The sequence below is a fragment of the Moschus berezovskii genome, chromosome 7 (assembly GCF_049115385.1).
Source record: "Moschus berezovskii isolate FMDL1 chromosome 7, NW_MosBer_1.0, whole genome shotgun sequence".
Taxonomy (NCBI): Eukaryota; Metazoa; Chordata; class Mammalia; order Artiodactyla; family Moschidae; genus Moschus; species Moschus berezovskii.
This window is the reverse complement of record NC_142466.1, coordinates 10,816,520-10,833,144: the sequence shown is the minus strand read 5'-3', so window position 1 is coordinate 10,833,144 and position 16,625 is coordinate 10,816,520. Positions and strand designations below refer to the sequence as shown.

Sequence of the window (16,625 nt, the reverse complement as noted above, 5' to 3'; positions counted from 1 at the left end):
CAAGATGAAGCCAGGTTCAGTAAAGCCTTCCTCAAAGGGGATGAGGAAGAGAGAATCGAAGAATACCATGCGGAATGCACATCCTCTGGCCCACTCTCCAGGCCATACCAGCACTCCTCAAGCTGAGAGGCAACGAGGGCCTGAGGAAAGCAGGGCCTTTGGGGCTCTGCCATCCTTGCAGGTTTGAGGCTGCTTTTCAAAGTTTTCAAGGTTAACAACTGTGTTTATGTGCCCTCTTATTTATTTATTTTATCTAAAGTCTTTTCCATTTTATATTGGAGTATACTTTGGCCAACTCATGCGACGAGTTGACTCACTGGAAAAGACTCTAATGCTGGGAAAGGTTGGGGGCGGGAGGAGAAGGGGACGACAGAGAATGAGATGGCTGGATGGCATCACCGACTCTGTGGACATGAGTTTGAGTGAACTCCGGGAGTTGGTGATGGACAGGGAGGCCTGGCGTGCTGTGATTCATGGGGTCGCGGAGAGTCGGACACGACTGAGCGACTGAACTGAACTGATCTGAACAGCTGATTAACAAGGTTACGTTAGTTTCGGTGTACAGCAAAGTGATTCAGTTACATATACACAAGTATCCGTTCTTTTTCAAGTTCTTTTCCCGTTTAGGTTATGACAGATTACTCAGCAGAGTTCACTGTGCTATACTGCAGGTCCTTGTTGGTTATACATTTTAAATATAGCAGTGTGCACACGGAAGGGAAGCTATGACAAACCTAGGCAATGAATTAAAAAGCAGGGACATCACCTTGCCGACAAAGGTCTGGATAGTAAAGCTATGGTTTCTCCAGTAGTCCTGTACGGATATGAGAGTTGGACCATAAAGAAGGCTGAGTCCCAAAGAACTGATGCTTTCAAACTGTGGTGCTAGAGAAGACTCTTGATAGTCCCTTGGACAGTGAGGAGATCAAACCAGTCAATCCTAAAGGAAATCAACCCTGAATATTCGTTGGAAGGACCGATGCTGAAGCTGAAGTTCCAATAATATTTTGGCCACCTGATGCCAAGAGCCGACTTACTGGAAAAGACCCTGATGCTGGGAAAGATTGAAGGCAAAAGGAGAAGAGAGTGGAAGGGGATAAGATGGTTAGATAGCATCACCAACTCAATGGACATTGGTTTGATCAAACTCTGGGAGGTGGTGACGGACAGTGAGCCTGACATGCTGCGGTCCACGGTATCATAAAGAGTCAGACACGACTTAAGCGCCTGAGCAACAAGTGTGTGTATGTCAATCCCAAGCACCCCACCTATCACTGCTCCTCCCCAGGTCCTTACATTTATCTTTTTTAACGTTTTAGTTTGTATTGGGGTAGAGCGACTTCACTTTCACTTTTCACTTTCACACATTGGAGAAGGAAATGGCAACCCACTCCAGGGTTCGTTCTTGCCTGGAGAATCCCAGGGATAGGACAGCCTGGTGGGCTGCCATCTATGGGGTCGCACAGAGTCAGACACGACTGAAGCTACTCTGCAGCAGCAGCAGCAGAGCTGATTAACACTGTTGGGACAGTTTCAGGTGAACAGTGAAGGAACTCAGTCGCACATATACACGCATCCATTCTCCCCCAAACTCCCCTCCCTGCCAGGCTGCCACACTTAAACACTTATAGATGCTATATGTGTCATGCTGCTGCTGCTGCTGCTAAGTCACTTCAGTCGTGTCCGACTCTGTGTGACCCCATAGATGGAAGCCCACCAGGCTCCCCCGTCCCTGGGATTCTCCAGGCAAGAACACTGGAGTGAGTTGCCATTTCCCTCTCCAATGTGTGAAATTGAAAAGTGAAAGTGAAGTCGCTCAGTCGTGTCTGACCCCTAGCGACCCCACGGACTGCAGCCTACCAGGCTCCTCCATCCATGGGACTCTCCAGGCAAGAGTACTGGAGTGGCTTGCCATTGCCTTCTCCGATACGTGTCATGGTTTGGAGCTAAATGATAATTACGAAAAGAAGAGTACCTCAATTTCATACTGAAAATGTACTCCTTTAAAATACCAAGGTACTTGGAAGCCATTCTCTTTTATTAGCACATTTTTGGAATAGAGAATTTTAGAAAACTATTTGCTAAAAGTATTATTCTCTTGACCACCCACTAAGAGCTCCCTGGACTGTAAACAAATTTATTTTAATTGACCACCACAATGGAAACACTCTCCTGCAAACTTCTTTTATAAACACTGGATTTCGAATTCCCCAAGTCCATCATGAAGAGCAAGTTAATGAAATTGCATGCCTGTATTTCCCCATTCTACCAAGTCTTTGCTTAAGCACTAAAATCTAATTATATATTTTACATGATCAAAATTTCCAATCTTGACAGTGATCATTTAGCTTAAAAAACCAAACCCTCTACCACAGTAGAAAAATCTGCATGTGTAAAGTAATGAGCTTTCAGTCTTTCCTATTCCATTATTATAAGAAAGCACTTTGTCATCATTTGTTCTGTACCATAAAAGAGCTTATTTGCCAAAATATCAAATGGATTTTTAAATTCATTTTAAACACCCTGGCAAGAGTTAGTATATTTTTGAACATGGGGTTTTAAACACTTTCTTTTACAGAAAAGATGTAAAATCCTACAGATTGTCTCAGTAAAACACTAAGACTTACATGGGACACCTTGCTATATTACAGACTATGAGACAAACTGTCAGATTAAATTTTAAGAAGCATAATGATCAAATTATCTATAAGCTATGGTAAAATACTAAATTTTGTGATGAAATACTGGGAGAAGTGGGTTGGATTTAAATCATCCCAAGTAAGCAGAATTAAAACCTCTATCTAATAAGTCAAGAATTGTAGAAAATGTCTCATATAAGTTTTCAAATGGCTGTATAAAGTAGACCCTTGATTTTTCAGATACAAGGGCCATGACTAACCAACTCCAGTCCAATATAACCTATCACAGGGTAAATTTTTCTAGGCAAACATTTTCCATCACAAGTACATTTTTATTAGCAGCAATAAACAATCAAGCAAACAAAAATATCTTAATTAATTTAACCCCACCAGGTCTTTAAGTCATTTTTGAAATGTTTAGATAAGTGACTAATGAGCCATAAATCTAAAATAGCAGTGGAATCTCCCTCCCAATTTTCCATACCTGGACATCTTTATCCAGGAACCTTTGATATATTCTGGCAAAATAAGGCTTGCATGACTCACTTAGTATAGGGATCACTTTGGTTTCTTCTGGGGGGATAAAGGAGCTGTTTTATAGAATAAGAGGTGTCAATAATATGCATAGGAAATATTTGGGCCTCCCAGGTGGCTCGGTGGTAAAGAACCTGCCTGCCAATGCGGGAGATGTGGGTTTGATCCCTGGGTCAGGAAGATCCCCTGGAGAAGGGAATGGCAACCCACTCCAGTATTCTTGCCTGGAGAATTCCATGGACAGAGGAGCCTGGTGGGTTACAGTCCATACAGTCGCACTGAGTTGTATTTATAAAGACAAGAACTACAAATGCAAAAATGACGTGTAAGCTGGATAATCACTGAACGCGCAGTTTACTACTGAGCAGAGTAACATCCCTCCAAAGGACTAAATGTATTCTTAAACCCAGGGACCAAAAAAAGATTAAAAAAAGAGAGATATGAGGTCATCTTTGCTATACTATTCTCATGCAGAACGGCTCCCAACAGTATGTGATTTAATTTTAATTCATCCAGTTTAAAATATCCTTCGTAATAACATATTCCGACTGCTTGGCTTGGAAGCCTCTTAGCAGGCTCGTTGGTATTGATATAATGCTGCAGCTAATTGTACCTTCTAGATTTGAGAGACCAGGCTGTTCTGCGGCAATTCTACAAACCTAATTAGATAATGCAAAGTTAATTTTTTCCTCAAGTTTCGGTGTAGCAGTTCTTAAACTCGGTGAGCTGGAACAGGCCTTCTTACTGGTGCATTTAAATGCTTCTCAGGAGCCACTCTAAAACTCTCCGAAGGCCAGGGAGCCCAGGAGGGAATTGATAATGGTGCAGAAATGAGAACGCTTCTCATTTTGAAACATTCAGGATCTTGGCGAATGAAGCAACGTGAGTTAGCTCTCCCCTCTCCGGGAGAGACTGAAGGAGGCCTGGGTAACTGCGGTTCAGCGCATCTCGGTGCTGCTTCAGGGGTCACGGGGCTGCACCAGAATCAACTGTAGACCTCATTTCACAAAACCAGCACTACTGAAACTCTGAGCACACAGTTCTGCATTGTTTCTTCCTTTGCTTACACATCAGCCAAATTAATGTATTATTAAAAACTAAAAATTGCCTAATAGCCTCAATATAAAATTCCTTTCCTTCCCAATTCCAAATATTAAAATGTTGTTCCAGCCACTGCTTTACAAATTACCGGATTTCAGATTAAAAGACTACTCCAAATGCCTAATACGCATTATCATCATATTTTAATATAATGTATATAGTATACACAGTCAGTTCAGTTCAGTCAGTTCAGTCGCTCAGTCGTGTCCGACTCTTTGCGACCCCATGAATCACAGCACGCCAGGCCTCCCTCTCCATCACCAACTCCCGGAGTTCACTCAAACTCACCTCCATCGAGTTGGTGATGCCATCCAACCATCTCATTCTCTGTTGTCCCCATCTCCTCCTGCCCCCAGTCCCTCCCAGCATCAGAGTCTTTTCCAGTGAGTCAACTCGTCGCATGAGGTGGCCAAAGTATTGGAGCTTCAGCTTTAGCATCAGTCCTTCTAGTGAACACCCAGGACTGATCTCCTTTAAATGGACTGGTTGGATCTCCTTGCAGTATATATTACCCAAGTTTCATGACTGTGGTTCAGCTTAACATATGTGTCTATGTCTACACATGGGTAGGGGTGGGGTTGTGGAAAGCCACCTAATTAAGGCAGGAGAGAGATAACCCCACTTCCCAGGTGGTTCAGACAGTAAAGAACCTGCCTGCCAATGCAGGAGACATAGGTTCGATCCCTGGATTGGGAAGATCCCCAGGAGAAGGAAATGGCAACCCATTCCAGGACTGTTCCCTGGAGAACTCCATGGATAGTATTCTTGCCTGGCAGGCTACAATCCTTGGGGTTGCAAAGAGTTGGACAGGACTTTGTGACAAAACAACTAACCTACCTCATTTGTAGGTAATCCCTCTTCGGTAGTCACACTTTTCCAGTAAAACCCTCCTCTCTAATTTGATCTGTCATTTTCCCCTGGGAAGGTGAATGTTCCCAGCTTGAATGTTTCTCCTGAGCCAGTGTACCTGGGGTTCACGTTAACTGAATGCGCCAAAGGCCCTCCTCACCCGGGAGCCAGCAATTGGCGCAGGACCCAGGGGCTCTCGCATGCTTTGTTCTCGTTCTCAGCAGTTCTGGTCGAGAAACACTCTCCAGGTCATCCTACTTCTGTCTATAGCACTGATTCTCACTCGGGGCTCCGTCTAACCTGCAGACACCCCAACTCCACTGACCTGGAATCACTTAATGCCCAAAACGTACAAATGTTTTCTCTTACAGCCCCCAGCTCTACTCATCCTCTGGACCACCACTTCACAGTCTTTGCAAAGACTCTCAAAATTCCAGTCCCTAGACTAGCGGCTTCACCTGGGAACTAGCTACCATTGCAAATTCTCTGCCCCAGCCCGGACCTCCCAAACCAGACAGTCTGGGCAGGAGGCCAGATGACCCGGGTTCTAACACACCCTCTGGGCAATTCTGATGCCTGTTCAAGGTTGAGAACTGCCGCTTCAGACGGTTTGTTCCTTCGGAGGAACCAGCATCTGATCCCGACCACCTCGTCCAGCGAGCTCAGCTCCTGCTTCCACCAGCCACACTGGTAATTCTATCGTCATCACCTTCCTCCCCATGCACTCGTTTTCCTGGCCCCCTCCTGTTTAGGGCTTGGCAGGAACCGGAGAGAGTTCTCTCCTCACTGAAATCCGGCCTCGGCACAGTTCCCAGACCACCCTGTGGAGCCAGCTCGGAACGTTCAGAGTAGTCAGTGCTTCAGCTCACATGCGGTTTCTCTATCCAGGTTCTCTTCCAGCCACCTGTCCTCAGGGTCTGCAGAGATCGTTCCTGCCTCTGCACGCCCATTCCCTGTCCCCGTGCACTCGCCCTCCAACCCTCCCTCCCAGGAACCAGCTGTCTGACCGCCCGCCACTCCAGCCCCGGCTGGATGATGCTTCCCTGAGACCTGGGACCCAGCAGCTACTGCAACCCTCCTTCCACCCTCTACCACTGTTACTTGGGCATCTGGCTCACAAACTTGATGATAGGTAATTACTCACGTAGTTATCTAGGACCACGCGTAGCACAATGACCACATAATTCATCATCTGACCCGGAGCATCCCTGAGGACACCTGGCATCCTATCAAGCGCTGCCCGCCCTCCAGATGCGCTCGGCACCACCACGAGGGCCTTCTGTCTACTTCTCATGCATTCTGGCCTCTTCCCCGCTCGGGGCGGCCCTGCCTGTCCCCTGGGCCAGCCAGGCTCTGCCCAGAGAGTTGCAGCCAGGCCTCAGCCACCATCACCCCTGCCTTCTCTTTCCCCCACCTCAGCGTGCACCACCTCACATGCTTTTGTCTGTCCGAAATGAGCGTTCCAGTATCTCTGCGGCCCCTCCAGCACAGTCCACGGGAGCTAATCTGCACTGTTAAAATCTGGGGGCGGGGAGGAAGGGGTCAGAGGGCACAGCTGGTCAGGACGCCTGAGAATGACTGTACGTGACCTTGGGCAGGGTTTATGCCTCTGGAACTCAGGGGCCTCCCTTCTACAGTGAGGATTAAATGAGACTGCACTAGAGGGTTATTACTGCAATTAACATCACACAGGACTGACTGTGTTATCTGTTATCATCACGCATTTTACTGCTTTAGAGAATCACCAATGCCCAGAGCACAGGATGGTACTGAGGAGACAAGAGGGCTTTGAATCCTCTAATCAGGGAGTCAGCAGCAGAAAGTCACCACTCCCCAACTCCACCCTGGAAGCTTCCAAAAAGCTGCTCTTCCTGCTCCATCAGTAACACCCCAACCTGGTTCCTTAGCCTCCCATTCAGCACCTTCAGAACGTGGCCCAGACTTACTCTTCCAATCTTAGGTTCCACCACTTGTCATGAGTAAAACCAGCCTCATTTGGTCTCACCAGATTCCTGGCGTCCAAAACACTCTTCCCTGTGTGAACCCCACCCTGCTCCAGGTGGAGCTGAACACCGGGCTCTGGCCTCCGAGCACCCACCTCCTGCAGCTGTGGTGGGACCTCTGGGTGGGGGTCACACCCCCGTGGGTGCAAGAGGGGACAGAGCCTGTGTCTGGAACACCCATACGACTCCAACGCCCAGCCGGGTGCCTCGTGGGTCCTCCATTCACTATTTAGAGCAGATGGAAGGCTGGAGGTTGGGAGGTATGGTAAAAAGGCCTGATTCATGAATGGAAAGAAAAGTGCTATTTTTATAGACAAATACCTTCTGTGTAGTCACTGGGTCAAGACCTGAGTAACATCTTTACTGCATCAAGCGCTTTCCACCTCCTCCAGGGCACTGAGGCCTGGAGCGACACCTGGCGCTGAGTGAATGCTTGTGGGTGTGACCTTCCTACTGAGGGAGTGACCGCCGTGTTTATAGCACACACGCTCTCCTAGCTCTCGCTGTTAATACACCGTCTACTCTTTCACCCTTCCCTCTTCTGCCTTACAGAATCCAAATATAAAAGCATTCCTGAGATTCCCTTGTGGTCCAGTGGCCAAGACTTCGCGCTCCCAATGCAGGGGTCCAGGGTTCCATCCCCGGTTAGGGAGCTAGATCTGACATACTGCAATTAAGAAAACTGATGCAACCAAAACAAGAAAAGATCATTCCTTTCATAGCTTCAGGCTGTGTCCACTCTACTCTAGAGAAATTTCACATTCTTGATTTCACTACTTTTCTTCTTCTGTCAGATTGTACATTCGTTCTTCAGGGATGAAAACTAGAATCCAAAATACAAACAAAGACAACAATTGAGGTTGAAGCTGAATAATCACAACCCGGTTCCAATGTTTGAGAGCAGTTCAAATCTCGCTGACCAAGCTTTTTTTTTTTAATAACCCAAGTTGGAAATTACAAATAATGTTTACAAATGGCCCAAGCTCAGAACTCTGGCGTTCATTCATAATGCACTACTTTCTCTCTCTCATCTCCAATTTACTACTAACTGATCTAATGCAGTCCTTACCAGAAACAAACTGAAGCCGGTACCTCATCTCCCTTTCCAAGCAGCTGGCCCCATCACAAAATAGTTTCCCAAATTCTGTTTCCACGCTTTCTTTACTAGTAATTGTGCACTCCCTGAACGGCTGTTCTAAGCCTTCTCCACCTGCTAAAGAGACATCCTGTGACTGCTCCCAGAGTGAGGTGTCCTTACACAGACACCAGAGTAAGGAGGGGAAGGGACCGAGGCCATGTGGGTGCTCGAGTCTTTTCTTCAACCAGGATGTGATCCCTTCAGAGCAAGGCTTTTCCTTGAGGCCTCTTCAACCAGGATGTGATCCCTTCAGAGCAGGGCTTTTTCTTGAGGCCGTCTTGGTGCTCTCAGTGGGGTCTAAGGAAGGGGGCAGCGGTGTGTCCCAGAAATTAGAATTGTATTTTGGGTATTCATCCCTAAAGAATGAACGTACAATCCGACAGAAGGAGAAAAGCAGTGCTATCAAGAAAGTAACATTTCTAGAGCCCGAGGCTGTGAGAGGAATGCTTTTATAGTCAGGGTCTGTACAGTGGAAGAGGGAAGGTGAGGAAGCAGAATGCGTGTTAATAGCATGGACAGAGTCCTGTGAGAACTGGGAGAGTATCTGCACTGTACTCATGGCAGTCACTCCCTCAACAGATGCGTCAAATACCCACGGAGTGTTTGCTAAGCCCAACCACTGCTCTAACAGGACTGGGGTCTGACCTTCCACCACCAGATGGAAAATACTTCCACTGAATCGACAGACACAGGAATTCTTAGCAATGTCTGCATTTCCAGGGCGCCCAGCTCTGGTGGGGGAGAGAGACGTGGATAAATGCTGCAGCACCAGGGAAATAGAGGGGGCAATTCCACAAGCAGGAAACATGACTCCTGCCTCTCAAAGATTCTGCTTCACAGGCACCTTTAAGAAATGCAACAGCTTCAGAGTCTCAACCCAGGAGAATGCATGTGTACACAAAACTGCATTAATTTCAGGAAGCCTGTAGAACCCAAATTTCTTAAACTTGGTAACACGGGAGTTTTTCATTGCAGGAGTGGGAGAGGACAGCAAAACAGAGAACGAAAGCCAGGCCCGGGGCATTTCACTTGGGCAACTGAAACAACAGGGACCCCTTCTGACGCTACACTTCTGCTAAGTGACAGCTCCATCCCTAACAAATGAGCTTTTGTTTGAAATAAAATATCATGCTCAAGGGCAGAGTTTTTTAGGTTGCAGCCGATCACAGCTGAGATAAAAGGCTTTGCTAGGGTAGAACCTGACCAACTGGGTAGTCAATTCAGTCACAGTCTCATTAACCAAGGCTCCTTTCCACTGGTCTCAGCTTATCACATAAAACCTCTCCATCCAGCAACAGTTCTTGAATGAGTCCTATTCTGCACGCCCTGAACCTAAATGGCATTAATAGTCTGACTCAAGCAACATTAGTACATACTGGGAACCACCGGTTCACATGCAGCTTCTCACCAGCATTGAATTTGTTACAGGAGAAGCACAGAAGATCTCTCAACATCTCCATTTTAGACCTTTATTTTTGGAGGCTAATGATTCAGTGTTAAACACCCAGGGCTGGAACCTTGGAGAAATGGTCTAGGAGATACTGTAATTTATTTAATTAACGGAACTGTCTACACTTTGGAAGCGCTAAACAGATGGTTGTAGTACAAGCTGACCTTAAAATATTCTGAGAACAAAGCTTAAAAAGATAAGCCTTCACATTAGAGCTGCACAATGTAACATTAGAACGTACGGATTTTGGTCTTCAGAACTTTCCATGTAATAAACAACCTCTCACTTTCCTATCACTTACTGGGAGCCTCTGGGCACCCTCCTTCTTCACTCCCATGTGCAAACACCTAGTTCTGGTGCCTCTGCATCTCCATTAAATAGCTCTTGAATTAACTGACTTTTCTCCCCTTCCCCTGTCACTCTGCCAATTCCATCAGCATCACATCCCACCCAGGCTATTATAACCTCCAGCAGGAATTCCCATCTGCTCCTACTCTAAACCAATCCTGCCAGAGTGATCTCTTCAGAGCACAAATCTGATCGTGCCTCTCCTCCATGTAAAAACCCTTGCACGAGCTTCATCTCTGGAGCCGATGGCTGTTCTAAAGGCCTGATCCCCGGCCTCATCTCTTCGCACCCTCACTCTTCATGTCCTAACTGTAGCTGTTCTGTCGCTCAGTCATGCCTGACTCGTTGTGACCCCATGAACTGCAGCACTTTGTGCTTCTCTATCCGTCACCGTCTCCTCGAATTTGCTCAAATTCCTGTCCATTGAGTTCGTGATGCCTCCACCCATCTCATCCTGTTGCCCACTTCTCCTCCTGCCCTCACTCTTTCCCATAAGCAGCGTCTTTTCCAATGAGTCGGCCCTCTGCATCAGGTGGCCAAAGTAATGTTCTGACTCCACTGGGCTTACTCTACTCCCTCAGATCACCACGCTACCTCCCACCTCAGAACCTTTGCACATACTCCTCCCTCTCAGGCCTGCCCTCTCCCACTCCTGGATCAACAGTGACTCTTCTTCAGATCCTCAGACTCTAACTCAAAGGTCATTTCTTCAGATAAGGCTTTCATGCCCAAACACCACCATTTTGTTACCTGCTGTGGGTATTTTTTTTTTTCCCCACAGCATGTGGCACAGTTTTTATCTATAGGTCTGTGAAGTGTTGATTAATGTGATTTTTGATCCAGGAGACTACGTGATTCAAAAGTTTAGGGGCAAAGAGTATTTCCCTCACAAGTAGCACCAGGACATAGGAGGTACTAAGAAACGTTTGTTGAATAAATGAAAACTTATCCAACAGAGTATGATTTGAATGGTAACATCATGTTTCACATCATTCACATCAGAGAAACAGCAAGAGGCCCAGAGATGAGAAAGTGAAAAGAAATGTGTTTCTGTTGTCTTGACCATAGGTGACCTGTTTTGCTGGGCAGATCTAAAGGAGGAAGTAGTCCAGGGGAAAAAGTACTCAGCTGCAGCAGACTTCTGTGCCTGGAACACTGAAAGATTAAGGCAGGAAGCTACATGGAGTGAACTCGCCAGGACCAGCTTGCTAGAGTACAGGCAGAATTTGTATTTGGTAAATGGGATTATTCCAGACTATCTCAGGTCATTTATCAGACTCCAGAAAGCCCTATAAATGGACCAGCATTAAGGAGAGGCAGATGTTTCACCATGGGTGGAGTATGTGTAATCATAAAGTAAAAGACGAGAAGGGGGACGGGAAATTCAGGAGTCTTCCCTAAGCGAGATGTCCTTGGACAGCTGTATCTGAGAAGCTCTTGGCTTAGTTTTGATTAAAAGGGAGCAGTAGTACCTTATTTGCACTCTTATGACTTATCTGCTGTATCTTCAACTGCTTAGTTAATATTTAAATGCAAACTTAATAAAGACATTTGGCTCTCCAGATACATAAAGCAATCTTATTAATGTTAATTGTTGGAAAGTCTTACAAAGCTAGTTTTGGTCTTTGGAAAATGACAGAAATTATACTGGATCCACCGACAAGCTGGACCAAAAATTAAGTTATAACCACCTCCTACAGCTACTAAATGGGCTTGTGGCCCAGTCCCTGTATTAGCAGTAATAAAAACATTTCAATATTTCAGGACCTTGGGGCTGACACTCCATCACCCCTTTGTAAGATTTTGTCATCTGAACTGCAGGACATTCTGAATATGGGCAATTCTGTCACTCTTTCCTCAGTTTCTCCCCCCAGGAAATGGCGTTTAAACGTCTCTAGCTCTGTTAAAGGCCACTTGTGATCAAAAATACTTTCAAACAACTGCAGTATTCGGTCGTCCTTGGTAAGTCATTTTGAAAGCAAAGTCATAAAGAGGTCACCATCACTCCACGAGAGCTGAGGGGCTTAAAACCACAAACACATTCAAAAGGAAAACTGGGTACTTTTTATTATCCTTAATTTAAACTTCAAGGGAAACCCCCCAACCCTCCAAGACGTTACAGAAATCCCAGTGCCATTAAGTCTTCACATAGACGCTACAACTTTAGAGTACATCTCAAGAGTAAATCTAACCCCATCACAGGAGCAGGAGCTGATAGAAAATCTCTTCCTACGATTCTTAGCGTTGAAAGGATGCCTGCTCACTCAACTTCCAGACGCTAACTTTCCAGAAGGAAAGTTAATAAAGGGGACCCCTTGGATGCAATGCAGATGCTGTTTGCAGAAGGCGCTGGAAGCGGCAAGTCTCCGACCCCTCCGCACCCCCGGCCCCGCGCCCCGCCCCGCCCCGCCCCGCCGCGGTCTGGTCGCCCCCGCCCCCGGGAAGGAGGGGCGCGGCCGGGTCAGCGGTCACCTGCGTCCCGGGGCGCCGATGGGGCCCCACCGCCGGGGAGCGTCGGGCGGCGGACAGCGCGTCCGGAGGAGCCCCTCGGCGCGGGCGGCGACCGCTCAAGTTAGTTTGGGCGCTCGGCCGGAGCCTGGGGAGGGGCGGGGAAAAGGGTGTTCCGGCCCGACGGGGCGGCCGGGGGAGGAGCTCCGGGACCGGGGGCCCGGGGGCGGGCGGGGAGGCCGGTCCCGGGCGAGGCCTCGGCGGCTCACCGCCGGTCTCGGCGCCTGAGCCCAGGGGGCGGCGCTCTTCCCGGGGCCGGGGGCGGGGCCGCGCGCTCCCATCCCGGCGGCGGGGGGGGCGCCGAGGCCCGGGCAGCCCGGGGTCGCCCGCGACGCGCGGGGGCGGCGGCGGCCGGACCCCGGGGCCTGGCCCGCGCCGGGCGGGGGTGGCGGCCGCGGCCCCCGCGCCTCCGTCAGGCCTGCACGCGCCACAGGCCGCAGCCCGGACCAGCCCCGCGTCCCCGCCGCCGCCGCCGCCGCGGTCCCGGCCCGGCCCTGCTCGCTCCGGCCCGCGGTCCGCGGCGCAGGACGGCCGCCCAGCCTCCGCCGCAGCGCGGGGCGGGGACGCGGGGGCCGGGCCGGGGCCCCCACCCGCCGCGCCACCAGCGGCGCCCGCGCGCGCCCCACGCCCCGCTCCCGCCGAGCGCGCCAACAAAACAAGTTGCCGGCCGCCGCCGCCGGGGCGGGCTACTCACCCTCATCCTGCTCAGCGGGCTCGGCTCGTCCGGCCGCGGGGACAGGGAGGACCAGAGGACCACCAGCCCCAGGAGGCTGCCCGCCGCCAGCAGACTGCGTAAGAGGAGCCCGATCTTCAGCCTCATCTTCCTCCGGCGGCGAGAGGCGCACAGCCCGGCGCAGCCGCCGCCGCCGCCGCTCTCCCCTCCGCGCCCGCCCCCTCCGCGCCCGCCGCCTCCGCCCGCCCCCGCCGCCCGGCGGCCGCCCTCCGCGCGGCCGATCCGGAACTCCCCTCGCCGCGCGGGCCGCCCCTGCCCGCCCCCCGCCCCCGCCCTTCCCGCCGCCGGGTCTGCAGCCCCCGCTCCGCCGCTGTCCGCTCGACCCCGCCGGGTCCTGCTGCCTCGCGACTGACTAACTTACACTCTTCCCCAGGGCTGTCCTCAGTCTCGGCCCCAACCGCTCAGCACTGAAAAGCTGCCCGGGGCGCCCAACTTTTCCTGTCCTTTGGGGCCGTAACTCCGGCCTTAACGCCTGCCCCCCGACCGCGTTCCCGCAGCCCCCGCCGCGGGGCCGGCAGCAAGGGAACCAGGAAGTCGGGGCCGCAGCTGCTGCCGCAGCTCCACGTGGCGGATTTATCGCGGGGAGGATTCTTTTTTTTCTTATTGATCGTTCTCGCTTCTTCACACGGCTCCTTAAGCAGGTGGATTTGTAACCGCCAGGCCCAGTGTCATGTGCAAATATCACCGGACCGCAGAAGCTCTCTTGGAAAGCGGACGTGTCGTACGTCGTCGCCCTGTCTGGAGCTAATTAGAAGAAAGCCAACCTGGTGCTAAATCAGCAATACCTTGTTCAAGGGCTCAGTTTTATATATCCCCAGGACCGAGGATTTGGGGAGGGGGTTTAAAAGCAGTACTACACCCTCATCGCCTCCTAATTCAGTCCTGATTTTTGTCACTCAAAGCCTTTCTGCCTGAAACTTACATTACCCAGGAAGGGATATTGACAAATGTTTACTCACATGCCCCCCCCAGAGGAAATAATTTTTGTGCCCCCAGTCTTCCAATAAAGATGTCAGTCACCTCACTGCACTGCCGAGTTCACTTGATTATGTTATCCGTGTAAGATAGCCTAATTGCCTAACGCAAGCCGAACAGTTTGTTAGAAACCTTTTCCTAAGTCTGGGGATGGTAAAGATGGATCCTTCTTCCTGTTAATAAAATTGTCTCTTACCTACAGGTACTTTAAAACAAGTATTTTTTAAACAAGGTATTTTAAATCTCCAGAATGACATAGAGAATTTGAATCATCAGGCTAGATAAAGAATTTGACCAGACCAACTCTATATGCTTCATGACTTGGGTTACAGTGCCTAGTACACTGGGGAATTCCATAGATGCCCTGATGTCAGAATTTCCACACAGTATTTGCACTGAACAACAGCGGGAAATGTAGAATGGATGACAATATGGTCAGGTCTATTCTTGGCTGGATAATCGTGCACAGTAATGCGTGTCAGCCCAGTACACATAGAACATGGAGTACTGTCAAGGCTTGAATACAAATCGCTGTCTGACTCAGCATTTTTATCAACTGCTTAAATCAAAACCAGTTGCTTTTCCTATAGGACAAGGGAGACTTTGCTGAAGACATTTTTTTTTTTTTTTGAAAAAGACCTGAAATATTTAATTGATAAAAGTATGAATCGTCTGGGTCATGGAGAAAGTTACCACCCACTCCTGGGTCCATTCAGGTTCATTACCTGTAAGCATTACCTGTACCCAGGTGACTCTGACCCAGCTCATCCGTGCACCACCTTCGGAGAAACAGTGAAAGGAAGGTGTGCTTGGGGAAAGCTTTATTTAGATCAGAGGTCCTCAACCTCTGGAATCTAATGCCTGATGATCTGAGGCGGAGCTGATGTAATAATAATAGAAATAGAATGCACAATAAACATAATGAACTTTAATCATTCCCAAATCATCCCTCTCCTCACCCCAGTCTGTGGAAAAATTGTCTTCCACGAAATCAGTCCCTGGTGCCCAAAAGATTGGGGACCGATGACTTAGATAACTGGAAAACGGGAACAGGATCATTTCTAGACCTCACTTGGGCTGTCTACAAATGAGGAGAATGCCTCCACAATACTGCCTTCCCTAGACAGTCTGGGCTTGGAGGAGGTGACATTCAAGGGGTCTTACTCCAATCACAGGAGGGAATAATTCCATTTGAAATCAGCAGCTAAGGTCCACCAGGAGTAATGAAACTTTTCATTTGTGCTCTCATTTTCATAGTCAAAGGAGACAGTTTTTGATTATTAGGAAAATAGGAATCTTTATTTGTAGTGTTATGAGCATGGTCAGGCAGGTGTACACACTGAAAGTGGTCCTTATCGCTTGCTAAGGTGAACAGGAGGAGTTTGAGGCAGAAATCATATTCAGAGAAGACCCTGTCATCCCCTGTATGTTCTGCACAGAGAACTTAAAATATGTGTGAAAGGACACAAAATTAGAATTTGACCAGTGGGTGTGTAGCTGTACCAGCCCACAGTTCCTCTGGGCCCTAACAATGTTTAAAAGAAACTCAAAGTATAAAATACATGCCTATTGGCAACATTTGCAGCCAGGCTGCCTCAGCAGAATTGACACAGCTCTGCTTAGAAAATGAGCCATGTGTCCACAGCTTAGGTCAGGGTCAGTTAACCTCTGAACCTAGGGCTCTTATCTGCCCAATAGTGACTGCAGTACCACCTCACTACGTCGTCAAAAGGGGTAATGGAGGTCAAGTATGTATGCAAGTATAAGTTCAGATAGAGGCATCGGGAGAGTCCAGGTGTGTGGGGGTATCATTCTTTTTTTTTTTTAATGGATACTGTTGCAATTGTTGTTTAGTCAGTCAGTCCTTTCCAACTATTTTCAATCCTACAGACTGTAGCCTGCTAGGCTCCTCTGTCCATGGGATTCTCCAGGCTAGAATGGTTTGCCAATTCCTTCTCCAGGGGATCTTCGTGACCCAGGGATCCAACCCGAGGCTCCTGCATTGCAGGAAGTTTCTTTACCACTGAGCCACCAGGGAAGCCTGAAGTTATCTCTTACTGCATAGCAAATTACCTTCAAATTTGGGGTTTTAAAACAACAAACTTTGATTGTTTCACACAGTTCTGAGAGTCAGGAGTCCAGACTGACTCTGAGACCCTCCTCCCAGCTGGGCCGTCCTGGCTCAGGGACTCTCCTGAGGTGGTTGCCAGGCTGTCAGCTGGGGCTGCAGTCATGGCTTAGCTCTGCCTGGAGGAATCTGCCTCCAAATTCACCCCCAAGGCCTAAAGGCAGGCCTCCCTGGCTATTGTGGGACATTTGTCACAGAGGCTGCTCTAAACAAGGCATC

General features: G+C 48.9%; 1 protein-coding gene across 4 annotated transcripts in view; it reads right to left on the bottom strand.

Annotated features, from left to right (window-relative positions):
• GALNT7 (polypeptide N-acetylgalactosaminyltransferase 7) overlaps positions 1–13,509 on the bottom strand; it is a 140,958-nt gene extending 127,449 nt beyond the window's left edge. For 2 of the 4 annotated variants that reach the window (XM_088837813.1, XM_055428020.2), the window contains exon 1: positions 13,265–13,509. In XM_088837813.1, the coding sequence (XP_088693939.1) occupies positions 13,265–13,390 (126 nt within the window). In that variant the 5' untranslated portion in view covers positions 13,391–13,509. The remainder of the gene's footprint in view (positions 1–13,264) is intronic. The other 2 variants (XM_055428019.2, XM_055428018.2) reach the window with 2 other exon arrangements.
• Positions 13,510–16,625: the final 3,116 nt, after the last annotated feature.